The sequence below is a fragment of the Falco cherrug genome, chromosome Z (genome assembly GCF_023634085.1).
Source record: "Falco cherrug isolate bFalChe1 chromosome Z, bFalChe1.pri, whole genome shotgun sequence".
NCBI classification, from domain to species: domain Eukaryota; kingdom Metazoa; phylum Chordata; class Aves; order Falconiformes; family Falconidae; genus Falco; species Falco cherrug.
In genome coordinates, this window is record NC_073720.1 from 77,997,770 (window position 1) to 78,025,762 (window position 27,993).

At 39.5% G+C, this 27,993-nt stretch overlaps 1 protein-coding gene across 3 annotated transcripts in view; it reads left to right on the plus strand.

Moving 5' to 3' along the window:
• The first annotated feature begins 87 nt into the window (after positions 1–87).
• SKIC3 (SKI3 subunit of superkiller complex) overlaps positions 88–27,993 on the plus strand; it is a 51,211-nt gene continuing 23,305 nt past the window's right edge. For 2 of the 3 annotated variants that reach the window (XM_055699252.1, XM_055699254.1), the window contains exons 1-26: positions 88–219; positions 417–512; positions 961–1,058; positions 1,539–1,682; positions 2,711–2,802; positions 3,454–3,529; positions 5,547–5,687; positions 8,762–8,860; positions 8,957–9,065; positions 10,867–11,007; positions 12,711–12,812; positions 15,689–15,822; positions 16,496–16,582; positions 16,669–16,772; positions 16,881–17,001; positions 18,161–18,340; positions 19,131–19,255; positions 19,711–19,964; positions 22,996–23,098; positions 23,867–24,043; positions 24,985–25,129; positions 25,285–25,363; positions 25,477–25,538; positions 25,657–25,713; positions 26,847–26,915; positions 27,880–27,954. In XM_055699252.1, the coding sequence (XP_055555227.1) occupies positions 969–1,058; positions 1,539–1,682; positions 2,711–2,802; positions 3,454–3,529; positions 5,547–5,687; positions 8,762–8,860; positions 8,957–9,065; positions 10,867–11,007; positions 12,711–12,812; positions 15,689–15,822; positions 16,496–16,582; positions 16,669–16,772; positions 16,881–17,001; positions 18,161–18,340; positions 19,131–19,255; positions 19,711–19,964; positions 22,996–23,098; positions 23,867–24,043; positions 24,985–25,129; positions 25,285–25,363; positions 25,477–25,538; positions 25,657–25,713; positions 26,847–26,915; positions 27,880–27,954 (2,766 nt within the window). In that variant the 5' untranslated portion in view covers positions 88–219; positions 417–512; positions 961–968. The remainder of the gene's footprint in view (positions 220–416; positions 513–960; positions 1,059–1,538; positions 1,683–2,710; positions 2,803–3,453; positions 3,530–5,546; positions 5,688–8,761; positions 8,861–8,956; positions 9,066–10,866; positions 11,008–12,710; positions 12,813–15,688; positions 15,823–16,495; positions 16,583–16,668; positions 16,773–16,880; positions 17,002–18,160; positions 18,341–19,130; positions 19,256–19,710; positions 19,965–22,995; positions 23,099–23,866; positions 24,044–24,984; positions 25,130–25,284; positions 25,364–25,476; positions 25,539–25,656; positions 25,714–26,846; positions 26,916–27,879; positions 27,955–27,993) is intronic. The other variant, XM_055699253.1, reaches the window with a different exon arrangement.

Consider the following 27,993-nt stretch of genomic DNA (forward strand, 5'->3'; position numbering starts at 1 on the left):
GACAGCCCCTACAGCCGATTCTGCCGATGGGGCCCCGGTCGCTTCCCTCAGCGCCGTGGACTACGGCGCCCAGCGTGCCGCGGGGCGGCGGGCACCGGGAACTACACTTCGCAGTGCGCGAAGCAAGATGGCGGCGGGCACGGCCCAGTCGCTTCCCTGACGTCGGGCGCGCAGGCACAGCGGCGCGGCCTGTCGTGGCCGTGGCGGCGGCGGGTGGAGGTGAGGCTGAAGCGGCGGGGCGGTAGCGAGGGGTGATGGTGCCGGCCCGGCCCGGCCTCCCCCGCCGTGAGGGCTGGCGGCCCGACCTGCTGCCGCGCCCGGATGAGCTGGCGGAGAGGGGCCGCCTCCGCAGGCGGACCCCGCGGCCCGGCCTTTCGGTGCCGTGGCCTTCACGCCGGTTCTTTCTGGCTTTGCAGCTGCGGTCCGGAGCGGGGCCTGCCGCGAGGGTGAGCGCAGGAGGAGCAGCGTGGACCGAACCCGAAGGTGAAGGAGAAGCTGGCCGTCGCACTACGGTAGGCAGCACACAAGAAAAACTGCAACCCTGGGGAACCCCTTGCATGTGCGTCCAGCGCAGTATGCCTCTTAAGCAGGGGCTGCTGCTTCTTAGCAATTCCTCTTGAAAGAATCTATGTCCAGGGTGTCTTCAGAGTCTGAAGGTGACCGTCATATAACATCTTTCCTCCTGTTTAAATTCCTCTTAAACCTTAATAAAAAATTTCCTTCTGGGATAGCTACTTACCATTTAGCTATTTGGAATATTGACTTAATCCTGCCTTGAAGCTAAGTGTAAGTAATTTCAATGATGTCCCAGCAATCTTTTTGTGCTGTATGCGTTTTGGCATATTGTACTATATTTCTGTGTTTAAAATAACTCTCCGTGCAATTGCAATAGGATATAAACGATATTTTGGTTTCAGTATGCCATTTTGTAAGAACTGATCGTATGTCCTTTTTACTTAGTAGCCACAATGTCAAATAAAGAGGTGAAGGCAGCGTTAAAGAGTGCTAGAGATGCAATACGAAATAAAGAATATAAGGAAGCTTTGAAACATTGCAAGGTAATTGATTTTTTTACTTGGAGTCTAATATTTTAGCACATGTTATTTGCTGTTCCCATACCCCTGCAGCTGTATAGTAATGCAGATGTGGAGACCTTACTGATGTAATAGGTGAGGTTGATTCTCAGTTTTTACTGCATCAGTCATTCATATTAGTTGCCCATGCACAAACTTCTGTTCCCCTTCCTTTTACATTTGCTTATGTGTGGCAATAAGAATATTAAGTCTGGAATGACAGAAATAAAAATGTGTTTCTAACCCAGACGTTGACAGGAGTGCTTTAATTGCTGAGCTGCAGATACGGTTGTTGGCTGAATAGTTCAGATAGGAAGCATTCTTAGTCTCTTCCTAAAAGTTACATAACTTCTAGTATTACCATATAGAATAATTCACCAAACTGTAACAATAAAACTTAATTAACACATGGATCTGTAAGATGCACGTCATTTATCAGTTTCTCTTAAAATTGTGCATTTCTAGGCAGTCTTGAAGCAAGAAAAAAATAACTACAATGCTTGGGTATTTATTGGCGTGGCAGCTGCTGAGTTGGAGCAGCCTGATCAGGCCAAAGGAGCATATAAGAAGGCTATCGAACTTGAACCAAACCAGTTACTGGCATGGCAGGTAGGTGAAAGTACAGAGTCACTTTTTATTTTGCTGAAAAGTGTCACAATGGAGTTAAATATAGGAGCAAAGCAGAGTTTGAGACTTACATTGTGTTCTCATTGGGCCCTTAGTTCTACTGAAGCTTCGGAGTAGCAGAGGTTCGTATTATTTGTGCATCCAAAGTAAAGCTGTGGGTGGCTGCATATGTATAGCAGAGTGAACTTTCGTTTCAGTATTTTTAAGTTCTTATTTCTTTTGTAGCCTAGGTAGCAGTGAAATGTGTAAGAGAACATGAACTGAAACATATTGGAAATTGATCCATGCCTAGGAGTTTTGGTACTTGTAGCTCATGAAACATTTGACAACGGCTCTCATAGGAGAGAACATGTTCTATTAGTAACTTCCTTTTCTAATGTGTAGTGGATTGTTACTGAGTTTTGTTGTTACTTATAAACAATAGTACACATTTTAAATCACTGTGTGATGGATGATGTGTGCATGACAACCTGTAACAGTTTATAGTTCTGTTATTTGGAGACTTGTGAAAGGTAAGGTTGCATATTAAATCTGTTTCTGATAGTAACAATCGGTATTTTTTCTAAGTTAGTAAGGTTCTTAGTATTTTCAATATAAATACCTTTTTAAAATATAACTGTTGGTGCCTGATTTCAATATATTGAGATATATTGAAATTTCCTCAGCTTTGCAGTCAAATTCTGGCTGTTACTCTACAAGATGGTATGATATTTGGTTGTAGATCTTCTATCATATGACTTAGTGTGCTTTGTATACTGTGTATTATGCAGACAAGATTATGTAATATATAAAAGTTTCAAATATTGTTGGTATTAGCTAAGAAAGTGAGGAAAGCTTTTAACTTAAAATAAGTAGATTCAGGAGGCTGTACAGAAGTATCAATTTAGATTGTGCTCAGAGATTACTGCATTAATACTTGACCCCATTGAAGGCAATGGAATAATTTTTGTAGGCAGCAGTAACAGATACTGTTGATGTCAAATATTAGGGTTTTTTTTTTCTTTTTAAAGGGATTAGCAAATTTCTACGAGAAATCCAACCAAACAGATGTCAAAGGAGACTTAGCAAACGTTTACCACAAGCTCTTGGAACTCTATGAAAGGTAAAGAGTTTTGAATAGTAGAATTTAGTGTAAGATTTCTAGTTCAGTGAATGCCATTGCTGATACACAGGATAGGCTGCTTTTTTTTTTTTTTTTTTAAAGCCTTGTTACACCAGTGGGTCAGTACTCATTACTAATGTTTGCCATATGTGTGTTAAGGTTTCTTGATCCTGCCCCTTTTGATAGGGAAAAGCTCTTGGAATAATTTTACTTGAGGCTAGTAATTTAGAGAATTCTGTGTCGTCCTGTCTCTAAACTTGCTGTCTTGAAGCATTTAGCTTTGATAGTTCACTGTCTGCATTAATAAGTCGGTCTATTTATCTCTTCTTTAAGGTCACAGAATGTATGTCATCTTGATTCATACAGCTATAGATCTAAACACATTAACTCTCAGCTGTCACTGTAGGTGACTGGAGTGTTCCATTTGTTTCCTTAATTTGAAAATTGTATAAAAATACAATCCCTTAAAGTAATTTTAATTTTTTTACTCAGTTACAGAAGCAATGAGTAAAACAACTAGGGAGATCTGTAGTATTTATTATAAATGTTTTTTTGGCAACTGAATCTAGTAAATATTGTCAAAATTTGAAAAACATAGGGTTTTATGGAAAACAAACTTCGTCTGTTTGTGTGGGATTTTCTTCTTTCTAGTGGTGACAAGCAGAAATGGTATGATGTATGTAACAAGCTTGTGGAACTATATCATCAAGAAAAGAAGTATTTAGAGGTAGGTTGAGTACTTTACTTTCTGTCTTCTAACAAGGAATTTCCATTTGATCAGAACTAACCACTTTTCATCATGGAATCCCCAGTTTTTTGGGTCACAGACCACTTAAGATCTCCTTGTGGGCCACAACCAAGAAGGACTGATTTTTAACTCAGTTTTTTTCCACTGTGTAAGACTTGGATGCAGTATATTAAACTGACAAAACCTGAAAAGGAATGTTAGTATACAGGCTGAAAGGGTGGCCCATCCTGTTTTATTTCTAGAAGTCAGCCACAATCCCAAATGCACATTTACGTGTAGTATGTGGGAGTCGGATGTCCTCTGCCTTAGCTTGGCCGCTTCTATGTATTATGATTAGCTCTTCACCTGGGAGATGATCCCATCCTAGACTGTCCCTGATACTGCATGCCAGAGGGTAAGGTGGAATTTGTAGTCAACCTGAACTCATGCTTACATACTGCACTGCATGCACAACAATAAGGACACTAAAGCTGCTCCGGGGAGACCCAAGCTTCAGCCTGCGTAGCACTCCTGAAATCCGTGTCAGCGTCACCATTGCAGAAGCAGGCGTGGCCCTTGTCAGTTTACCACAAGGTGGAGCTGTTAAATGCCTGAATGGTTCAACAGTAACCTTGCCTATAGTCCTTGCAGTAATATTACAGGATGCATGTTTTTGCAGTTACGCTGTTCACTCTTCCTTTACTCTTTAATAAGGTTGCTTTCTTACAGGGTGGTGTGTGGTCTCACTCCTTGTCATGTTTTCCCCTTTTCTCCAACAATGGAAAATTAAAACCTTTACGTTATTACTTAACATCAGGCTCAAAACTATTAATTGGCTCCAAAGCCTCTTTGTATACCAGATTCTGAAATGTAATTCTGTGCTAATAGTTCAGCATATGAAGGCTGTATGCACAACGGGAAACTGCAAGTTAGACTTCAAGGTCCTGTTGTCTTTTTTTTTTTTTCAGTTACGTTGACTTTTCCACTGTCCTGGTTTCAGCTGGGATAGAATTAATTTTTGTATTAGTAGCTTGTGCTGTGCTGTGTTTTGGCTGTGGTGTAAGAACAATTTTGATAACACATAGAGGTTTTTTTTAGTTCTTGCTAGGTAATGTTTATAGTAAGGCAAGGACTTTCCAGTTTCTCAGTCCCTGCCAGCAAGAGGCCTGGAGGGTCACAAGAAATTGGGAGGGGACGCAGCCAATCTGGGCAGCCCAAACTGGCCAAAGGGATATTCCATACTGTAGAATGTCATGCTCAGTATGTAAACTGAGGGGATGTGGGGGTGGGGGTTGGCTGGAGCTGCCTGATCACTGGTCAGGTGCTGGCTGGGTGTTGCTCAGTGGGTAGCAAGCAATTGTATTGTGCATCATCTTTTTGTTCTCACTTCCCTTTGGATTTTATTCCTCTCTCCTTCTCCATCCTTTGCATTATAATTGTTACTACTATTTTTTGGTTTGGGTTTTTTCTCCTATTTTATTTTAATTATTAAATTGTTACTCTCAACTGTGGAGTTTTACATTCCTTTCCAATCCTCTTCCCCATCCCTTGGCAGAGGGCAGGTAGTGAGTGAGCAAATACAGGTTACTTAGTTTGGGGCTGGGGTTAAACCACAATATCCACACTGGAATGTCAGCATGGACTACTGCTGTTCTCTCTGTGTTCATAGTGCTGTAGATCCAACAACACTTAATTTTTTCTTCAGAGTTTATCGGAGAACTGTTTAGGTTTATTTTTACTGTTGATTTCCTTCAAGAACTGGAGTCAGGATTCATACTCTGGATGTTGCCTTCCTTATTTACTGTACCTTGGAAGGTGGACAGGTCCCTTTGGGACTTGTTACGGTTTTGAGACTTGTTATGATTTTGGGACTTGGTACTGCTTTAATCAGGAAGCAGGTAAATCTGGGTCGTTACTTTAAATGCTACTCTGTTTTCTACCCTAGTATAGTAGAGTTGACAGTAATTGGAAAGCTTGTGTAAGAGTGACAGCCTGGTTCATATGTTCCTCTTGACAGGTGGCTGAAACATGGCACAAACTAATAAAAATGAAGCAGGAGGAAGGTGCAGAAAAGGCAGAGCTTCATCAGCTTTGGAAGAAGATGATCCAGTTACTGAAAGACAGTACACAGAACCAAGATAATAAGACTGAACAGCTGGTAATGTTTCTCACTGCTACTCATCTAGATACATATATGTGTACACTGCAGCTAGATTTCTAATGAAGCCTTAAAAACCATGCAAATCTTGTGACTATTAGTCTCGTTAATGTTCAATGGTACTAAACTTCTCAGGAAAAGGTGGGTGGTTTTACCTTCTGACAAAAACTGTGAGGGTGCAGCAGCTGCAGTGGGTATTAGGTGCAATCAGATACCTAAATCCAAGCAGTTGTCCTGGAATTCCTTCATTAACTGCCTCCCAAGTTTTGCAGGAGTCTAGGTTTGCACTGTAGCACAGTGATGCGTTGTTCTGTCTCTGCATGTTATAAGAATCATCACTCATCGGTTTTGACAGGGTTGTGAGTTGGCCCTGTCTGGATGCCAGGCGCCCACCAAGCCACTCTATCCCTCCCCTCCTGACTGGACCTGAGAGAGAAAATAATGATGAGAGGGTCATGGGTCAAGATAAGGACAGGGAGAGATTACTCACTAATTACCATAATGGGCAAAATGGACTCAACTTGGAGAAATTAATTTAATTTATCGCCAATTAGAAGTCAGAGCAGGGCAATAAGAAAATCAAATCTTAAAAACACCTTTCTTCCATCCCTCCCTCCTTCCTGGGCTCAACTTCACTCCTGATTTTCTCTCCCTCCTCTCTGCCAGCAGCACAGGGAAACAGGGAATGGAGACTGCGGTCAGTTCATCACACATTGTTTCTGCCACTCCTTCTTCCTCAGAGGGAGGACTCCTCATGCTCTTCTCCTGCGCCAGTGTGGTGTCCCTCCCATGGGATACAGTCCTCCACAAACTTCTGTAACATGAGTCATTCCCACAGGCTGCGGTTCTTCACAAACTGCTCCAGCATGGGTTCCTTCTGTGGGACTCTTCAGGAACAGACTGGTCCAGCAGACCTTGGTGTCTGCAAAATTGTTCCTCTCGTGTGTTCTCACTCCTCTCTGGTTGCAGTTGTGCATTTTTCCCCCCTTCTTAAATATTTCATCCCAGAGGCGCGAGCGCTGTTGGTGATGGGCTTGGCCTTGTCCAGCGGCGGGTCCATCTTGGAGCTGGCTGGCATCGGCTCCATTGGACATGGGGGAAGCTTCTAGTAGCTTCTCATGGGAGCCACCCCTGTAGTAGACCACACACACACACTGCTACAGAAACCTGCCACACAAACCCCGAACAGGAGTTCCCCAAAACAAACTCCCTCACCTTTCTTCTGAGCTTGAGGAAGTAGCTTTGTGCTGTTTTCCTGTTTCTTCGTACCTAGTGCTTAATCTAGATAGTAATGCTTTTGTTCAGGTTTTCTTCTGTAGATTTTAAGCTCTCACTTTTTAGGATATGTCAAAGCTAAATAGGGCAAAAAAAAAATGGATCATGAATTATACTGATCCTGTGTTTTCTATGGCCAAAGTTAATTTTGTTTTGTCTGATTTATCTGTTCTTGCAAGATGAACCTCCTTCAGAAGGAAGGGTGGAAATTTCTCATTTCCATTCTGGCTAGTAGCAGTGCTCCAGAAAGGTAGCAAATATAAATTGAAATAATTTCAGATAGCAGAAAACTGAATCATGATCTCTGCTATTTGAGAAGGCGAATGCTTTTAACTCTACAAGCTATTATAGGAAAAGGTGCTGCAGGCAGCACTGCTTTCTTTTTGGTAACAAGAAGTTTACAAAAAAAAGTTGCATTAAATACCAGTTGCATAAATTTAACGTGCAGATCTACAGTTCACGTTACTGCAGTTTTGGTTAAAGCACCTGAACCTGGAAGGATGTGGCATTGAAGGCAGCATCGTATTTCACCTGTGACAAACCGTGGGCAACTTGTTCAGCATGCTTGTTTGTAGCCTGTGCTCTTTGGTGCCTGTGTCCTCCAATATATATGGATTCAAGAAATACAAAACTAGACTTCTAGACTAGAGCAGAGGGGAGGGCTAACAGCTAACCGTAGAGAATAGTAACCTAGTTTTTGTGGTACTGAGTCCTTTGTATTGAGATTAGGTGTGGAGAAGAATCTCACATTTTTAGAAATTTTACCTTCCTTGTACCCACCCTGTGTTACGAAACAGCGTATTACTGCTTCGTCTTGTGTTGCGACGGAAGGAAGACACAGTCACTCAATATGAGTGATCAGCAGACTTCGTTTATTGTACCTTACAGTCACCTTTTATGCCTTGTTATAATTAGCTCATACATATTACAAAAGTTAAGCTCATTATTGGTTAGTTGCCTAAATACCAAGCCTGCCCCTAGTTTCTCTTTTGTAGTTATCTGTTCCCACCTGCAACATTCTTTTCCCACCGCGATCTTCCTGTTACTGTGTAACAAGAACAGCCAAGGATAGTGTATTTTGCTTTACTTCAGTTAAGCTGAGAGCGATGTGCATTTTTGTCCAGCAGCTGGACTATGTCTATGTGACCCTTTTCAGCTAGCCAGTTATCCGCAGTCTTGTACTAGAGAATTCACATGCTTTGGCTGCTATTTGAGTGCTACTTCATGATAAGGAACTTGCTTCTCTGTTCACAGTACTAGTATAAACTTAACTAGTAGGATCCAGGTAACAACATGTATTTATCCACATAGCTATAGAAAACTGGAAGGCACATCCTGTGAGTAGCAGCTGAGGGCTCTGGGTTTGTCTAGTTTGGAGAGGAGGAGGCTGGTGGGCAACCTCACATGCTCTCTGCAGCTTCCTGAGGAAGAGAAGCAGAGAGGGGGGTGCTGAGGTCTTTTCCCTGGGATCCAGTAACAAGACACGTGGGAATGGCTGGAAGGTGTGTCAGGGGAAGTTTAGACTGGACAATAGGAAGCATTTCTTTACTGAGAGTGTGGTCAAACACTAGGACAGCCTTCCTGGAGAGGCAGTCAATGCCTCAAGCCTAGCAGTGTTTAAGAGGTGTTTGATCAGTGCCCTTAACAGCATGCTTCAACTTTTGGGCAGCCCTGAAGTGGTCGGGCAGGTGGACCAGATGATCCTTGTATGGCCCTTGCAACTGAAATATCCTATTCTATGATGATAACATTTTCCTAGGGTCATTGTTTGTTGCAGTGCTAATTATTTCTTATTGCAGTTTTTGACTGCGTTTGAACATGCGATGAATTCTGCTGACCCCATTCCTGGTGAAGACCACCAAAATCTTTACAAGGACTTTATTCAGTGCTTGTCAAAAGTAAGGTTATGTTAATCTGTCTTCATCAGTGAATAGATGTAATAGTCCACATGTGTTAATTCATACAAATAACTATTTATTTTTTTTCTGTTCAAGTTTCCTCATGAAACGCCTAGGTTGGCAAAGGCCTGTAATGATATGATGGCTTTGTATCCTACTGTGGGTTATCCTTTAGAAGTACTTTGCTTGCACTTTATTCAGTCAGGTGAGTAGGCTGGATTTAGACATTTTGGGGCTTAAATTATTTCTTTTATGGTTAGTTTTGTGACTATCTTTTTAAAAGTTTTTACCCTTCACAACCCAATACAAGTGCACTATTTACTTCTGTGTTCTGTTTCTGCCTGTCTGGAAATGCAAAGTGTTTGGTCCTATGATTTGCTGTTTCTAGCTCTGTAACTGTGTGGTGACTGTAAAGTAGCACTGTGAGTTAAGTCCAACATTGACAATGTACAAAGTCACAAAGAAAGAATGCCTTACAAAACTTGAAAGCAGCCTCTCCAGATATGGTTAGCTGCTTAAGCTTAGAAGAGGAAACGGGAGAATGCTAGCCAGTGCTCTAAGGCTGAGGACAGGCTAGATACAGGTTATTCTTGACACAGAAAATGTCTCTTGGCAAAAAATCCAAATGTTTGTGAAACTCTTCAAAAGAATGTCTGGCGAATAGGTAATAAAGAGATCTGTTTAGATACTTGTTCTAAGTAGTACAGGAGAACCTCTAAGGAAAAAAAATACCATAGTGTGTTCAGTAGTGCAGGGATCTGAAAGTATAAAATTGCTATTTTCAGTAGTTCACTAAACAACACTACAGTAGTGTTGGACACTTTCTCAGCATTTTCAAAGGTAGCTGCTGAGTTTTGGTCTTTTATTTTACTGTTTAAGACATCAGAAGTTGATTTCATTTCTTTTTGAAACAAGGAAAGAAAATCGGGAAAAATCCCTCTCTGGTTTAGATAAAGAGAAGTAATTCTTCCAGCGTAGAGAATAGAAGGCCTTTTCTATTTTTTGAAGGTAGGCTTCATGAAATAATGTAACGACATAAAACAAGAGAGAATTTTTCACTTTGATTGGAACAAATGAAGACAAATGAGTCCCAGACACAAATGAGTCCCAGACACATCTCCACATGAGAATGCTTTACAGTTCAGAGAAACATGTAGAAACTAATTTCTAAAGGAAGAGGAGCATCTGATTGGCATAGCTCTTATACACCAATACTCTGACAACATCTCATCATCCCACAGCCATCTCAGGGTGGGGAGGATGATGCTTAGGCTTTAATAAGGCTGTTTTGTTTGTATTTGAGTCACTGCAACTGTGTTGTAGTACTCATAGCCCAAACTTGCGGGCTTGTAACTTGGGTGCATTATTAGTCACCTTTACCAAATGCAGATCAAAGGCAACCTTTAAGTCAAATGAGTCCATCATTTTTTAAAGAAAATAGTAGTTCAGAGACTGCTCAAGTCACAACAGTTGCTTTAAGCCATGACTGCCAGGTATACAATCACAGCTCAACACAAGTGTTAAAAGTTCATGGCATCAGTTAAAATTAAGCCAAGACATTATGTGGTTTCACAGCAAGACTGCTGCAGCAAGCTCATCACAACAAATTTGTAGGTACACAAGGCTGCTCTGGAAGGAGATTATTTTGATTTAATTATGGCAGATTTTGACATGTGGGTATTCAGCTGGACTTACATGAGAACCATGTGAAGGAATTAGTTTTTATTAATAAAGGAACTACACCTGTAGTAATTTAACACAACTGGTTAAAAATTCAGGTTTTGGACTGTTTTGTTTGGTGCTACTGGGTATTTAGGTAACTGCTTAGGTTTTGTGTTTGTTTTCAAGGTAGAGGGTGGCAAGCGTGTAGTACCTTTGGAAAAAAGCTTAGTTAATAAATGAATTACTTTGAGCAAAGGATAGGGGTCATATTTATGTAGATAAGGTATTTTGCATTTTTTTAAAAATTTAAAACTTTATAAAAATACTTCTTTTTCTGAAACCAGGTATTTTGTCAGAAGAGGCCCTGCATTGTTTCTCTAGGCTTTTGGAGATGGATGCAAGTAGTGGTCCAGGCATCATTGGTTTTGGTATAAAATGCATCCAAGAAAAGAAATACAAAGAGGCTGTTAAGAGTCTAACTGAAGGTAAATGTGTAATATGAGGTATATAAGTAATTTAAGGTAACTTGAACACCAGATAGTTTATGCTGGATATTTTGGGAATCTTATACTTGCATAATACTTTGCCAGTTCTAAGACAGCTGGATTTTTAAAAGAATACTCAACACTTTCTGTGATTGGACATTTAAATTTTTTAAAAAATACAGCTTTAATATAATGCCTTTGAAGTCTATCATTACTGTTACAGTCAGCTCTGTAGTATTTTGGTGTGATCAGCATCAAACTTTTTCTTAATGTGACCATTACTGGGGAAATACCTAGGTGAAGCAGTAAATACAGCAATAGCAGTTAATGAGGGAATGTGGAATTTACAAAGTAAAATACCATACAGCTTCTCAAGTCTAGTCACTGCATTTCTATACCTGAAAAAAAGTGACTTTGCTTTGAAGTTACATCATTTTAAGACCATTTTAACACTTACATTGGGTAAACATTTTTATTGGGTATCTAAAGAGAAATACCAGAGGATTATTTTTTTTTTTTACAGTAGCCAGATTCACTGAAGAATTGGCGTGCTAACCTGTAATTATCTTGCTTAGATTGAAATAGCAAAGCTCTTTGAAAATTATTCATAAGTATACTTGCGGGAAAATAAGACTATCCACTCTCACTGTTCCGGCCATGGGAAATTCAAAACAACTTATTGAGAAAGCTGGTTAAATAAACATTTGGGATCTAAGCAACCATGAGTCAGTCAGGCTGGGATACCTTGCTTACTTTCACCCAGGTTTAGTATCAGACTGTTTCTGAAATTGGATTTTGGAATATTCTACCTTATCTTACTGACAGTGAAATAACGTGTCTTGCCCAAAATATGAAATAAAAAATGTCAGGTGCTTAAGAGGAAAAGGTCTTCCGTGGAAAGCAAATTCTTCTGGCTTAAATGACTGCTAGATGCTTTAACAAAACACACATCCTGGTTTTGACAAAAGATACATCTCCCAAATAGCTTTTTTGGTTTTATTTTTACATGTAATACTCCCCTCATGAAGGGGCTAATGCAAAGTTCAGGGCTCTTGATAAAATGTGTAAATGTGTAAAGCTTGGAAGTAATGTCTTTTTCAGTAAGCCATACGTTTGCATCTTAGGCATTGAACCTTCAAGGCATTTATTTAATAGCAATATATATATATATATATTGCTATCAGAAGACTCAGATTCAGCTTTGTTATTGAATCTTTAATTAAAGCAACTTTATCAAGAAGTTTCAGTGAAACAGTCTTGCCATTTTTTTGCTGTCTTGAAATCCTATAGGATTTTCTCTGGTTCCTGAGAAAAAACTAAGCGGTCTACGGGCTGCTGATGTTAATGTCTCATCAAAGTGAAGGACTTTTTTCTTTTTGAAACAAAAACTCACCCTAAGCTAGTGTTGTGTATTTCCTCACTTCTTCCCCTTTTTATTTTCTGTATGCTTAATATTATATGCAAATTTAAGCCTAAGAAAAGCTTATGTGCTTCTTAGTCTTTGCCTTACTGCATTGAGATCTGTATGTCTAAACCAGTTCAAAATAAGGCTCAAAGAAAAAAATAACTGCAAGTGTTACTATCTGATTGATAATGTGTTTCTGATGGCATTGTATGTTCATACAGCATCTACACCAGCTACAATGTGTTTGCAGCCCTAAGCAACTTTTCTTTGGGCCTTTTAAAAACTCTTCTTCTGTTAGGTTTGCAGAAGACTAGTGAGTGTCCAGCAGCATGGCATTATTTGGCAGAAGCACAGATGAAAATTCACAAACACAGGGATGCTGTCCTGTCCTGCAATCAAGGTAACTGCCTGCTAATCAAAAGAGCAACTGCAGGGGTACACCACTTTATGTAGTTCAGCCAGTGTGGCCTTTGCATTGTAGATCTGAGTGCACAGCATAGGCCTTTGCTTTTTGCAGTGTCATGACTTGTGCTGGTGTCCCCTGCTTCTCTTGGTTTAGGACAGCTGAAGAGCACCTTGGGCTGCTTGGTCTTAGGAAAAGAGAAAATACTTGGCTAAGCAGAACCAGAAAGCTGCCTGATGGTTAATACTTAAAAGGTTTGCATGTTCTGAAGTACTTACTCAGCTGGTGGTTGACCAACTCAGCCAAACAGCAGGTAATTGCCTGAAACCACAAGGATAGGTGTCAAATTTTTAGTCTGATAGACTTCATATTTATACCTAAGATTTTAATCAAGTTAATGTAAAATGCAGAAATGTTGCATAGTACAACTTAAGAAGCCTCACTTGAATGTAAATCTTCATCCGTGCTAACTGGGAATGAAGGCACTTATTACGATCTAGTGGTGCCTGTCTGACCTGAATAGAACCATTATCTGATGGTTATAAATGAAGGGGCAGCCAAAGTGGACTTTTTTCTGACAGGGACAAACGTGATAAAAAACTCCACAAGAAAGACTTGATGAGGTAAATGTATGCAGACCTGGCTAAACAGTCATGGGAAATTATAAAAAGCAAAGGGAAGTACTTGCCAGTGAGCGAGATTCAAAAAGCCTGTACATTTGGTTGGAGAAAATGTGAAAACAGGAAAAAGTAGGTAAAAAGAAATTTGTGAGGTGATGCTTTTCCCATTTGTGTTCAGTGCGGAACAGCTCAGGGTGATTTCTACACCATGACCCTACTTTTCAGGGGATTCATTGAACAACCTGTCTGTGATTATAACATTACTAGAAGGTGCTACAAAACAAGACAAGAAAAATTAGCATTAAGGAACTGTAGGATCCTGACCTAGGAATTGACAGAGGAACAGAAAGATGAAATTGCTGAAGTACTAAGGGGTTTATGTAATTGATAGCTTAAACTGTCTTGGCACCCAGATACTTGGAGGTAGGTAACATGATCCTAACTTTTAAAAAGGGTTCTAGGAAAGATCAGGGAAACCACCAACATGTCTGGTATGTTTAGTGGTTGAATTAGTTAAAGCTGAAAGAACAGAGTTAGGGAGTTTATGTAGAAGAATTGTTTTGGGGGTTAGACAACATGGCTTTTGTAAAGTAAAATTGATTTTGTAGAACTCTTTGAAGGAGTTTATGAGCACATAGGCAAGGGAGATGTGATCAGACTTCTCTGATTTCTAGGTGGTAATTGATAAGATCTTTTACAAGACTGTTAAGGAAAATAAGCCGTATTGGGTTAATAAGTAAAGTTGTAGCATTGAGTGAGTTTTGTCAGTTTTACATAAGTTAAAAGCTAAAGCACTATATAGTAATAATGCTTGTTTTCAGGCTGGAAGGAGGTGTCCTTGATGTCTTCACTGATATTTGTGTTGTTCGTTCTCTTTTCTAGTCATTCATGGTTGTTGAGTAATAAGGTTACAAAGTTTGCTGCTATTCAAAGCAGACTGCAAAACCAAGAAGTGATTACCAGAGAGGGTAACTAGGTGTTAAAATAATGAAAAAAAATTCCATTGTCTTAAATACAAAATCATGCAATTGTGGGAAGAAATATTCCCACAAAACTATCCTGCAGTCTTGTTGAAGTAGAAAGCAGAAAGGTCCTCATTTTGTATGAAAAAATATGACTGTTTCTTTCCCCTTCTATTCTTTACACCAAGTTAAATGTTAGGAATTACAAAGAGAAGGGAATGGTTAGTGAAGCAGAGCACCAACTGCAGCTGCTTTAGGAACTTCAGCAGCCTGTTGAAATCTGTGTGTGGTTTTGGTATCCATCCACCTCTTTTACTATTACTTTCTTTTTGAGAAGTTAATAGCCTAGTAATAAGGATGATCAAATGTATGGAAAATGCAGCGTATGAGAACAAGTAAATAGCCTGTAAAATCCTTTTCTGGCCTGGAGAAGAGATGATTTTGAAATCTGTGAAGTTGGAAGTGGTGTGGAAGATAGGTAAAGATATGTGTTTTGTTTTCCTGTGTGAGGTCTAGTTAGTACCAAATGAAACTAAAAGCTGGCAGGCTCAGAAAAAATGAATTAAGTTTTGTTTCTCAGTGCAAGATTTAAGCTAAGCTATTGTGCCTTGCTAAAAGATGCTATTGATGCAGAAAGTTTCATTGAGTCCAAAGAACATGTGTAAAGTTGAAGAGAATCCTGGGGAAGCATTGTTTTATGCTTGCCTGTCTTACTGGCTGTATCAAGTCAGACAGAAGTTAATCATATGTGCAAATAGAGTTAATTGAGTTACTCTGAAAGATCTTGCCTTTGGAGAATGCTGAAGCTGAACAGAGATGCACTCATTTTCTGAGGTACTGTGTTAGAGAAGTAATCAATGCTGCATAGAAAGGTACAAAAGTTACCTTTGCACAGGCAGAGAGTTAAATCCATGGTTTCAATAATACTTATTTAAACACTGAAGTGTAAAACAACTTGTTTATTGAAAGGTCATTGTTTTCTCAGAACATATATCAGAAAAATTTAGCATTGCCTTTGTAAGGCCAGCAGCTGGAAAGCAATCAGTCTCTCCATGTGTCTGAAAGGAACTTTCTAGAATTGTTTTAACCTTTAAACTTGAACGGATAGAAATTTTACAGAACAATTTCTTCAGCGTGGGGGATAGCAGTCAAAAAAAAAAAGTTCTATTAAGTGGTGCTCTACTAGACTGAAAAAGTCTGATTAACAAGATTTAAAAAAAGGTGGAAACATGGTCCTGTTTGTAGTTCCTTTTCCTGTTTTTACTTGATGAAACTTTTCTGTTGTCAACAGCTCTTGAGGCTTTTCAAACTCCTGAGGGTCCTAGTCTTCGGTGGAAGAACCTTATCCTTCAGTTGAAAGCAGAGGCTTTGATTAAAATAGCTGATGCTGATGCTGCAGAAGAAGCCATTAGAGCACTTGAGCAGGTATTTTCATAGACTAAAAGGTATATATTCTTATTTTTAAAAGTGCTCTCATCTTTCTGTTCTAAAATCTCAAGCTGTGTATTTCTCCCCTTGCCATCTGTTTACATTGTGTAGTTTAGACAACAACCAACTATGGAGTAATCCAAGCACTCCATCCTTCTCTGTTTGTTTTTTGGTTTTTTTTTAGTCTTTGCTACAACTCTTTTTTTCACTCACAACACTAATTTTGGAAGCTGTCACTTTTGACCTTGTCTGGTCTTGCTCAGTGCTGCTGGGTTCTTGCTGGTTCTATGGATTTTATTCATCTTAATTTGAGTTATAGTTACAATCCTGTTCGCGATGTTTTTCATTCATTTGTCATTAGTAAAGAACAAGAGCATATTACCTTTAAGATTGAATGATTAAGCTTTAAGCAGAAATTGCTTTCCCTCTTTTTTTTTTTTTTTTTTGTCTCACAGTTTCTTCACTGTTCAGACTTCTGTACTTTTGTCCTTGCTCTCTACAATCTTCTACCTGTTCTCCATCAAAATTATTCTGTCTAAGGCTTCGGAAGGGTATTCTATCTACATGATTTCTTGTCTTGTATCTTCATACAGTCTGCCTACTTTGACACCTTTGATTTCATAATCTGGGGAGAGAATAACTTCGTTGTGTCTATTACCTGGTTTTCTAGATTGTGGATGCAAGCAGCGATCCAGTGGTTTTGGCTGTCAGAGGTCAGGCTTATCTAAACAAAGGTTTACTGGATCAGGCTTCAAAGGTTAGTGCTGTATTGTCATTCCTGTAAGCAAAATAGAATTTTTGGTTTCATGGAAGTAACTAGAGAAGAACGACATCCTTTTGCAGGTTTCACAAGAGCTTCTGTTGTCCCACCCTGATCTGGCTGAGTCCCATGCTCTACAGGGTTTCATCCATTACTCCCAAAAGAACTATGAACAGGCAGAAAGCAGGTAGATTTATTTATTCCTTCCTCCAACAGGGAAATGTCGGGAGAATAGAATCAGTGTTTTGCAACTTCTGAGAATTTGTCTGATCTGACCTCTGTTCTTTTTATTTAGTTTTCTAAATGCTATTGAAAGAAAGGCCGAAATTGCAGAGTATCATCAGTACCTGGGGCTCACATACTGGTTCATGAGTGATGAGACAAAAAAAGGAAAAGCGCTTACTCAGTTCTTGAAGGTAAAAGCTGCTTTAACTATTTGTGTGGGATTAGTGTTTTACATATCAGAAACAAATATGGAAAATACACTGACTGGAGTGACAGACTTGAATATTCTGCTTGTTACCATTTATAAGCCTCCAGAGCCTGTAAACCAAGTTCAGTTGTGCAGAAAGGCATTGCAGGGAGCTGTGCAGTTACCTGGGATCTCTCTGCTTCTGTTTTACTCTTCCACCTAATTCTTGAGGCCTTTGATTTAGCCAAATGTAGTGGTGATTCTCTGAATCTTCTGTCCTTGAGATTTTTAAAGTTGAGGCTTCTAGATGACCAGTGTAGATCTTTGAAGACATTTTGAAATGGGGAAGGCAGAATTCAAATTTGAAAAAAGTGAGGAAGAAATTATGAGAATGGTGTTAAGAGTCTCAATGCCTGTCCAAGGGAGTAAGTCTGCAAAACCCTGCAATTCACATGCTTTTCCTCATCTTTGGGTTCTTGGTGGTTGTGGCTTTTTCTCTGAACATAGGTAAGAATATGAATCCAAAAGATTTGGTCTGATATCTTTATTGGGGACATGGAAATATGCAAAATAAGGCTGTAGACATTGTAAACTCGCCGTATAACTTCATGATAAGTGTTGGCAACTCAAATCATTGCCTGCAGTTTGCACTTTGGTAACAGCAGAGTATACTGGAGAATGTAGTTGAAGTGAACAATACTTTTGGTTCTAAACTGTTTTATGTGAGGTTTTTTGATTATTATCAAAGCTGTTTGCTGTGAGGGGGCTGTGGGTTTCTTAAGTATAAACAAATCTGCCAAGTGTATCTAAAAAGGAACTTAAACTTTAGAAAATGCTGGAGTTAATTGCGATATAATGCTGTAAGAGTATGAGCGTAGTGATCGAAATGGCATAGAATGTGAAAATGATGGCATGTAGCAAGCTCAACTAGCTTTTTAGTATTTCATGTACAAAATACTTTGTGTCATGAGTTTTGTAACAGATTTGCAAATATTTAAACTCCAGTAACCTCTGACATCTTAAGGTTTGACTACTCAGATGTATCACTGAAGAAGCTTAAATAAGTTGATAAGCAGAGATTGAACAAGTAGTTATCACTGGACCTGTCTGTCAGTATAGTCCTTTAAAATGCTGTTTCATATTGTGTTCATATTTTCTTATAGGCTGCAAAATTGGACAGATACTTGGGAAGTGCCTTTCATTATTTAGGTAACTACTACAGAGATATTGCTGGAGACAAAAGTAGAGCTCGTGGTTGCTATAAAAGGGCTTTTGAGCTGGATGGAACTGATGAAGAATCTGGAATAGCAGCTGTAGACTTAAGTGTGGAACTTGGAGACACGGTATTGTACATTCAGGGCTTTGGATTACTGCTGTTTTGTTTTTCTGTTAATCCTGCTCTTTTAGGAATCACTTCAGGTTTCCACTGTATTTGAGTTTAAGATCTGAAAACAAATGTTCTGTCATTGCTTAGCTGCTTTCGCAGTTGGACCTGCTTCAGTTTTATGCTTCAATTCCATTTGAAATCTACCTGGGGAGAAGGATAGGGGAACCAAGCATAACATTGCAGTCATCGCATATGTGAGTCAGATGAAGGATTTTTTTCCGTAGGGACCATGAAGAGAAAGTTGGTTTTCTTTTCATGTTTAACTCGGGCCACTTCTCTCCATCCTCCACCTTGCTGCTTTCATGAAAAGCATCCAAGGTCATCAGAACATTTAAAAAATATTTCTTATATAGCATTGTATAAAAAGTTCTTAGCCTGTGATATTACAGAGCAAGAAGGCAATCCATACTTTGACAGACAGCATTTGAACATCTGGAAAGTCAGTCTGTCTATTTGCTGCAAATATTTGTACCCTTCTTTAGTGTAAAAAAAAAAAAAACTCTACAAAACTTCCAGAAGCTACTGTCTCTTTGCAAAGACAGGTGCATAAGAAATAATCATGTGTTTGGATATGATAATTTCTTCCTCTAATCTGCCAGCTTTAAAAAGCCCCTGTAACATTGTTTCAATGCAGTAATTAACAGGTTGGACAGTTTAACAATTTGCTGGATCAAGAGTATTCTGTAACAAGAACTTAATCTTTGCACATATGTATGTTTACTAACCTGGCATTGGCGCCTTGTTAGGACACCGCTCTGTCAATCCTGAATGAGGTAACTGAAAAAGCGAGTCCTGGTACAGCAAAATGGGCCTGGCTTCATCGTGGACTTTACTACTTGAGAACTGGTCAGCCATCACAAGCAGTGGCTGAGTAAGTGAACTGGTGTTTTAAGTAATTTTCTATAAATTTCTATCAATTTCTCTAAACCCCAGTAAAGTGGCCTTTGATCTTAGCAGGTTTTGAAAATAAGTTAGCTGATTATGGAATGGCTTGAACTAAACAATGGGAAATGAGTCTGAGCAAGCTGTGTCCTGTCTTCAGTTCCAGAATTAGCACAATGTAGTCTTTTCAGCGTAGCAGTGTTCCATACTGACAAGCCTGGTGACAGGCATAGACAAGCACTGTACAGCACTGAATAATGAGCCAAGACTGGGTACAACATCTAATTTGTATAATGTGCTCTGAAGATGAGAATGCTACTGTACAGTGTTTAAAGTTCTGTATAATTGTGTCCTGAGAACATTTAATGCAAGGGAATAATTTGTTTATGTTAACTTACTTATATCACCTTTTATTTAGATAAATTTATATCTTGATACTTGCAGTTTGCAGGCAGCCCTGAGAGCTGATCCAAAGGATGCCAACTGCTGGGAGTCTCTAGGGGAGGCTTACTTGAGCAGAGGTAGCTATGCAACAGCTCTGAAATCCTTCAGGAAGGCAAGTGAGCTGAACCCAGCGCTTGTGTACAGTGTTTACAAAGCTGCAGCCGTTGAACAGATTCTAGGCAAATACGAGAATGCTATAGCTACCTATCAGCAGATCTTAAAGAAGACAGAAGACTATGTGCCTGCACTGAAAGGTAATTTTAATTTCTCCCTCTGCACGTTGTAGTGCTTCAGTCTTGTGGAGCAGATCTTGGTGTATTGTGATTTTCCTGCATGGAAGGATAGGGTTGGATTTCAGGTGTGTAGAGCACTGTGATCCCCTGCATGAAAGTTAGTATGTAGTAGCCTGTGAATATCTGGCAAGCTCTTAAATCATCATGCATGGAAGTGATTATTTCTCTTTTAAGTAGGTATGAAAAGTAGTTACTCCTGTGTAGCTACCAAGCCAAATGGGTAGAAGAATCAAAGACAGATAGAGGAAGCAAGCTAACAGTGCCACAGTTTCACCTAAGCAGCCAAACACTGGCTCAGCAGGCAATGGAGCCAGGCTACCATTTCAAAGAGATGGGCTGTACTAATTGTCTGCTGCTCCTGATCGTGTATTCTTGCTTTATATATTAGCCCTAGTGATTCAGACCCCTCTGAGCTTTCTCAAGTGATGAAAAATAGCAGGGAAGTACCCCAAGAAGTCTCACAGGTGTTAGAGGTGGCAAGTATACAGCTGGGAGCAGAGAGAAATGGGAGAACTGAGACTCCTTTCTGGTGATAGAACTGCGATTCTCAAGAGGTATAATATTGGGAGCCTGTAACATTCTGGTAGAACCAAACCATTTGGTTCACATTCTCTGTGCCACTTAGTCTTCAGTCATTCTCACCTCATACATCTATCTATCTGAAATAGATGCTGTTTACTGCTTGGTACTGGTATGAATTTAAGTTACGGAGTGTTCTTTTGTTGTGTGTAAAGTCTTTAGATTTTTTCGAGTAAATGTAAGCAATTATTTTAAGTCAGAACTGTTGGGTTATAATTGCAACAGTAAGCGTTTCATCTGAAAGGGCTACAGGGTGGCTGTCCCTCCACCTTCTCGTAATTTTGTCACTTGGAGTTTGCCAGACTGAAGTGACATGGCAAAAGCTCTGTGGTGGAGTTGGAGAGTATTGCACATAGGCAGTTTTAATAGTTGTGGGGCAAGAAGGCAACAGCTGACTGCAGCAGCAGTTTGTAAAGGTGTTGTATAGAAGTGTGCATGTGTATATGGCTTTTTCAGTGTCTGTAGCTGACAATTGACAGCATTGCTTAGAATAATATGCTCAGAGAGGACATACACACATGGTATCAAGGTTTCCCCCCTTGCAGTTGCCTCTATACTTACTCTTTTCTTAAAGTCTCCTAAACCTTCTGTCATAATCTCTGACATCCTAATCTCCGTTTTGTTAGCTCCAGATCCTACTTTGAGGCTGAAAACAGTCTTCACCTTCTTAGTGACCTTAATGTTTAGTCTCATATGGTGTCTTTTGTGGACCTGAAAGTCTGAAAAAATAATTTTGAAAATAAAGAACTCTGAAAGATTAATCAGTGTTCTTTTGGTGCTGTTCTGGTTAGTTTAGACGGTTTCTGCATGGAGTTGCTGGAATCATAGTCTCCTGGTAGGTGAGAGAATAACTATAGTGATGTGACTTGAATACATCTTTTTGATTTTTTTTGTTGTTTGTGTGTTACTAAATGTTACGATTTTTTTCTGCCTCTGCTCCAGCATATCTTTTAATACATAATTTTGGGGAATAAAATCAATGTTGTTTTTAGATTACAGAGCTTCTTGACATCTGAGAAGCTCGTGATCTTGGGACTTCTGTGTGTTCAAGGCAAATAGCTGGTGGGGGCAAGATAAAGATGCTTGCAAAACATGACTACTGTGATTAGTAGTTTGGAATAGGTACAGGGTAAGATAGCATGAGGAAGGTAGCTTCACAACTGTGAAAGTAGTACTGAGAATTAATAGTACTCATGGCCAGTGACTTAACGCCAGACAGAATCACTACTATTCCAGCAAAGAGTATAAAACAAGCAGTTATTTTATTGGTTCCAAAATGCTGGAAATCATGATGTTAGATTCAGTTCATTTTTAACAGTTAGATTTATTTGTGTATGTGTTGAGTTGACCTTGGCTGGATGCCAGATGCCCACCAAGCCACTCTAGCACTCCCCTCCTCAGCAGAATTGGGGTGAGGGAGAAAATAAGATGGAATAAACTCATGGGTCAAGATAGAGGAAGTTTAGTAAGGCAAAAGTAAAGGCCATGTGCAGAAGCAAAGGAAAATAAAAGATGTATTCCCTGCTTCCCATCGGCAGGCGATGTCCAGATACTTCCCAGGAAGTAGGGTTGCAGTACCCTTAGCAGTTGCTCCAGTAGGTGAACATCATAATAATTAATGTCACTGCTGGCCCCGCTGCCTCCTTTCTCTTAGCGTTTATTGCTGAGCAAATGTCACATGTACAGAATATCCCTTTGGTCAGCTTCAGTCAGCTGTCCTGGCTGTGTCCCCACCCAAGATCGTGCCAGCTCCCAACCTACTGGTGAGAGAGGATGCTGGAGGGACATCTTTCATGCTGTGTGAGCACTGCTTGGCAGATGCCAAAACACTGTTGTGTTCCCACACCTTTCTAGCTACCACTACAAAGCACAGCACTAGGAGAGCTGCTGCAGGGAGAAGTAACTCCCTCTAAGACAGACGCACTACACTGTATGAAGTAAAACCTTACATAAATAGGATTAATGTTGGTTTCAAGTCTTCTTCAAAGAAGGGTTCCCTTTTTGCCTACCTTGACGTTCTTCTTTTGGTGTTATGGCAATGATTTTTGACTCATGTGAACTGGAAGGTGGTATATTTGTCAAAAACTCAACAATGCAGAGCAGATTTCTCATGAGGGCTTTACTTAATACTTGAGGAGAAACCCAAAGCTTAAATACTATGTTTTTTATAATTAATTATGTTTAATTTAATATACAAATTATTCTAGAGTTGAAGCTTGATAGAATAGGTTAAAAGCAAAGTCTCTGTTGTGAGCACTGTGGGTCTTTTTGATTTTGGCATAACCTGTGCAGCGTATAAATCTTTGTATCATGCAGAATACTGAGCAGGCTTCTGCCCTACCACCACACCTCCTTTATCAAGCATTTCATAACAGCATCTCTTTTCATATAGAATATTTTCTCTTATTCTCAGGACTTGGTGAGTGCTATCTCATGCTGGCAAGATCAGCCCTTGATGACTATCTTGACAGGAAGGCTGTGGATTACATAGACCAGGCTCTTGAATTTTTTACAAGGTTAGTACCAAATATTCAGTTACTTCATTTCTACTGGAATTGTGGGTTGACAGGTGGAAGTATAAGAGTTAAGTGTTTGAGGATTTTCAGTTAAACCAAATCAAATGGACCAGGCTTCTAATGTAGAAGTAATGAAATTACTTACTTCTAATCTAGAAGTAATTTCAAACTTATTGAAAATGGTTTGGATAATGAGCGGTAGTTACAGAGCTCCGCAGTTTCTGTTTGAAGATGCAAAGGCATTTCCTTTTAACCAAGTGTGAAATGACACACAATTCCCTCCAGTAGTACTGTATATATGGGGCTGGGAGGAGGGCGTTTCTATCAAAAATGGTGGATCCCTCTCTCAGTCTCTTTTTTTTTTGCATCTCATAGAGAATGCTTTAGTGTCCTAAATTAAACCTTGGGATAGCTGCTGTTATAGGCTAAGGTCCATCGGGTTTCTGCAAATGAGTCATGTCTTGTTAATATAACATGTTAATGCTCTGAAATGCAAGAGTGGGTGTCATCAGCTGACATGTTGATAATAGCAGATTTTCAGAACTGGCTCTTAGTCCCAACAAAGTTAGGATACATTGATCTTTTGTAGTTTCTCTTTTGTTGGTTATTTTTGACCTTTTAGACCTATATCTTGAACAGGAGGAAAACAACAAAAAAACCCACAAAAATCCACAGCTTGTTGATTCAAAGTGGTGAACTTTCTTTTAGGGCAAGATACTGAAGTGTCTGAATGGGTGTTGTGCATGTTTTCTATGCCATTAATTACAGAGCAGCAAAGTACCGTCCTGATGTATCTTGCCTTTGGAAACTGCTGGGAGATACCTGTACTAGCGTGCATGTTATTTCACCAACCAAAGTGAACATTCAAGTTCCAGGATACCTTCTGGGTCAAAATGCAGGCAAACAGATTCTGAAGAAAATTAAGCTGCTCAGATTGGGAGGAAGGTAATATTTTTTTTTTTTATCAAGAGCTTGTGTGCAGCTCAAGATTATAGAGTCTCAAGTATTCTAGACTATTTCATTTCCAGAAAATGAAAGACAAGCTGGTCTGTCAACACCTGCCTATCAAGCAAAGATTAGCAAGGTGGTAAATAGATTCATGCTTCTTCCAAATTGCACTACTCCTTTTGGGGTATGTTTCCTGGATTGCCACAGTGGCTGTGAACACTCTTCTAGCACCTGCTCTTTGTTTCTGTCTGCAGAGCATGGCTACATCCTGCCTGTCGTTCAACAAATTGTGCCTCTTTGAATGAAGTGGTTGCAATAGTTTCTAATTCTTTCGGGACTACTAAAATACTTTAAGCTTTCTGTCTGCACTACTTCCTTACGAAAATGTTACCAATTCTTGCCCTAGGTATGGGGTCTAGAGTATGTTGGAAGAGGAAATTCCTTGTTTCTGGCCCTGGAAGCTCATGATGGGGGAATACATTTGTAGTATTTCTGTAGCTTCTTCTGTGACTGCCTCTGTGCCGTTGGATGTGGAAGGCAGGAAATGCAGCTGCTTAGTAAATCTCAACCACGATAGGTGAAGTCAAATACTTCCTAGGGGAGGTCTGATTAACTGTAAAAATGACTGATACTTGTTCTGAGTAAAAACGTGTGTATTGCAACAGACAGAGCTTTGATTTAATGCATAATCTGCGGCTTCACAAGTGATGGGCACTGTGGACTGCCTTTAGACCAGGATAGATTCTGTCAATATAACTGTCTGAATGAAAATGCGTTAATTGCTTTAATTTGCCTTCTTCTCTTGTCTGTTTTTTTTTTGTAGTTGTGCATGTTTGCTTGGTTTAGGTTTTTAAGCCCTCTTTTGAATGTTTTTTCAGCGTTGTGCTCTTCACGCAGAGAGGCCTGGGATAACGCTTCTGTGATTCATGTTTCTGTAGGTGTTACGGCAGAGCTTTAAAATTGATGCCTTTGCCTAGCATATGGTGTGATCTTGGAATAAATTTTTATCGACAAGCAGAGCACCTCACAGCAGTGGGCACTGATATGAATGAGATCAGTGAACTGCTAGAGAAGTCTTTACAGGTATTGGTGGTTTTTCCTGTTACATTCTTTAAAATTTAAATTGGTATTAGGGCTTGTATGTATATGCTCTGTCCTCAATATCTAAGTAAGTAAATGCATAAAGTCCTAATTTTTGTTCTTCTAGTGATTATAATTCACATTTGATTTTCTTCCAGTGTCTCAAAAAAGCTGTGAGGCTTGACAGCAAAAATCATCTTTATTGGAATGCACTTGGTGTCGTTGCTTCCTGTAGCGGTAAGTCTTCAGCAAAACCCCTAGTTCTGTAATACGCTAAATTAGAAGGCAACTTGAGTAATGGTGTTTATGAAATTCAGTTAGCTTTAGCTCTTTTTTCTTTCCCCCCTCAGCTATTGGGAATTATGCTCTTGCTCAACATTCGTTCATCAAATCTGTTCAAGCTGAGCAAATTGTAAGTGCTGTAGGCAGCTGCCATCTGTTTCAAGTGGGCATTTAAAACTGCCCCGATGCAGTGTTATTTTGGAGTATAGTAATGATACATTCATTTTAACTTTATTTGTTCTGTCTAGAATGTTGTTGCCTGGACCAATCTGGGGGTATTGTATCTGGCAACTGGAAACATTGAGGTAACTCTCTTTCCCATCCTCAGATACAGTTTTCCATTTGTTGTTTTCAAGTGAGTATACAGGGGTGGAAGTGTGGGCACCCAGTGAAGATTGTCCCTCTTAGATTCAAGAAATTTGCTTCCTTTGAAAGAAATTAAATTGGCACCTGTACCTTGCCTGAGGCATGCAAATAAGTTAAATACTTGTTCTAGAGGGAATAAGTATATGTGAAGTTCTGCTGAATCAGCAAGGTTGCTTTCCAGGCAACTAGATGGAATGAAAATTGGAAAGACTGAGAAGTGGTTAGTCAAACCAGTGCACAGCAGGTTTGACCAAGAACTTTTTATTTGGAGGTTCATAAACTGAACTTCTGGTTTTTGAGTTTCCCATAGATAGCTACTTCCTGCTTATCAGCAGATTTATGATTTGCTGTAATTTTGTGTAACCTTCAGAATGTCTGGAGAAAAATTAGAGTACATCTTAAGTGTACTTAAGTCCAGAGTATTCATGCAGCTAAAACTGCATCGTGTCCTATTTGCTGGTCAGAATTACAGAAATTTTGTTTAATTTGAAATGTGATGGTCAGAATTACTTTTAATCAAAAATAACTTGGTACTACAGACTGCTTGCTGCTTAGACTTTGTTCACATTGTGCCACACTGAGGGAGGAAATCTAAACATAATGCAGTTCATTAGGGGAAGATGACTTGTGGGTGGTAATCAGTTTTCTTATTTTGAAAAGGTCTTTGTTTAACTGTTTACATGAAGGAAAAGCAGATTTCCAAAACTGGATCCTCCAAGACTCTTGATTTTAAAATAGTGATTGTTCCAAGCATTAATCTAGCTGCTGAACTCTTTTATTATTATGAGAAGGAAGTATATTTGGAAGGGAGGGAAACTTCAATCTTGTAAAGATTGGGGGGTGTGTGTGTGTTTGTTTGTTTTAGGGTTTTTTTGTAAATAAGACTAAACTGATTTATTTCTCTGGACAATGCATTGTTCTATGTGGTACAGTAATTTTTTTTTTAGTAGTGACCTAATTTTCTCCATGAAATATCTTCCAATACTACTGCATGTCAATACTGGTGTATACTCAAAAGTGCTTTGTTACCATGCGAGACAGTTCAATAGCACTGTTATCTTTGGTTCTGCAGCAAGCTCATGAAGCCTTCAAGATAGCCCAGTCTCTGGAGCCTTCTTATTTACTGTGTTGGATTGGGCAGGTAAGATGTCAAAAAAATGATAAAACTGGGCACCAAAAGCAGTTGTTGGTCGAAGAGAGGACTTGGGCTCCATCCTGATAATTGGCACTTAATCATGTTCCTGAAAATTAAATGTTTTAAGTAAAGGGAGCTTCTGCTTCCCTTCAGGGCGGATAGGACCCTTTGTTTCCATAGTGGTAATACTATGAAAGCTACATTCATGAGATATCTCTATATAATGTTTTTCTGGTTGATATTGTGAGTTCTCTAAGAAACTAGCTATTAAAAAACCAGTCATTGTTTGTGCTCTGAAGCTTTTATTGAGCATTGTCAACAAAGCACAGTCTTCAGAGGTGCTAGTTATTTCAGCTTCAGCTGTACCACTAGCTCGTAACATGGCACTGCATAACTGTCTTCTCAGACCCTGCTCTAATACCACTGTTGGAAAGAGCAAGTCTCTAATGTACCTGGGCCAAAAACAGTTCTTACTTCCCGGGAAGTCCCTTCCTGACCCTACCAGAAGGTTGGATATGCTCCCACTGGTATCTAGGCCATCCGTGAACAGTAGAAATCTTGTGACTCATGCTTATAAGGATCACTTCAAAATCCAATGCTGTGTACTTGCTAATGATGTCTAATTGAAACTGGATTCTAGGGAAGAGCTAGCACCATAATGTTTTGAAATTAAGCTCCTGACAAATGTTATTGTACATCGTGCTAGCACACACACAGTTTTTGTCCTGAAGAATGCAAAGTAGCAGCAGAAGACTTCTTAAGTTTCAGCTATTGATACACTGATAATTGCTTGTGCTCCCTTTAATTGTGTTCATTTTATTGCTAAAACCAATGTTTCCTGGACAGTGTGAGGGAAAGAAAGCTTCATATTAAATGCTTAAGATGTCCCTGACGTTAATGTGTGCTGAGATTTTTGTCAGTATCATAATTTTTAAAGTACTTGACCACAGCAACTTTTGCTTCTTTGTAGGCTCTTATTGCAGAGTCAGTAGGCAGCTATGATACTATGGATCTCTTCAGGCACACAACTGAACTCAGTATGCATGTAAGTAACAGTTGTATTGTCCAGAAGTTTCTGCATATC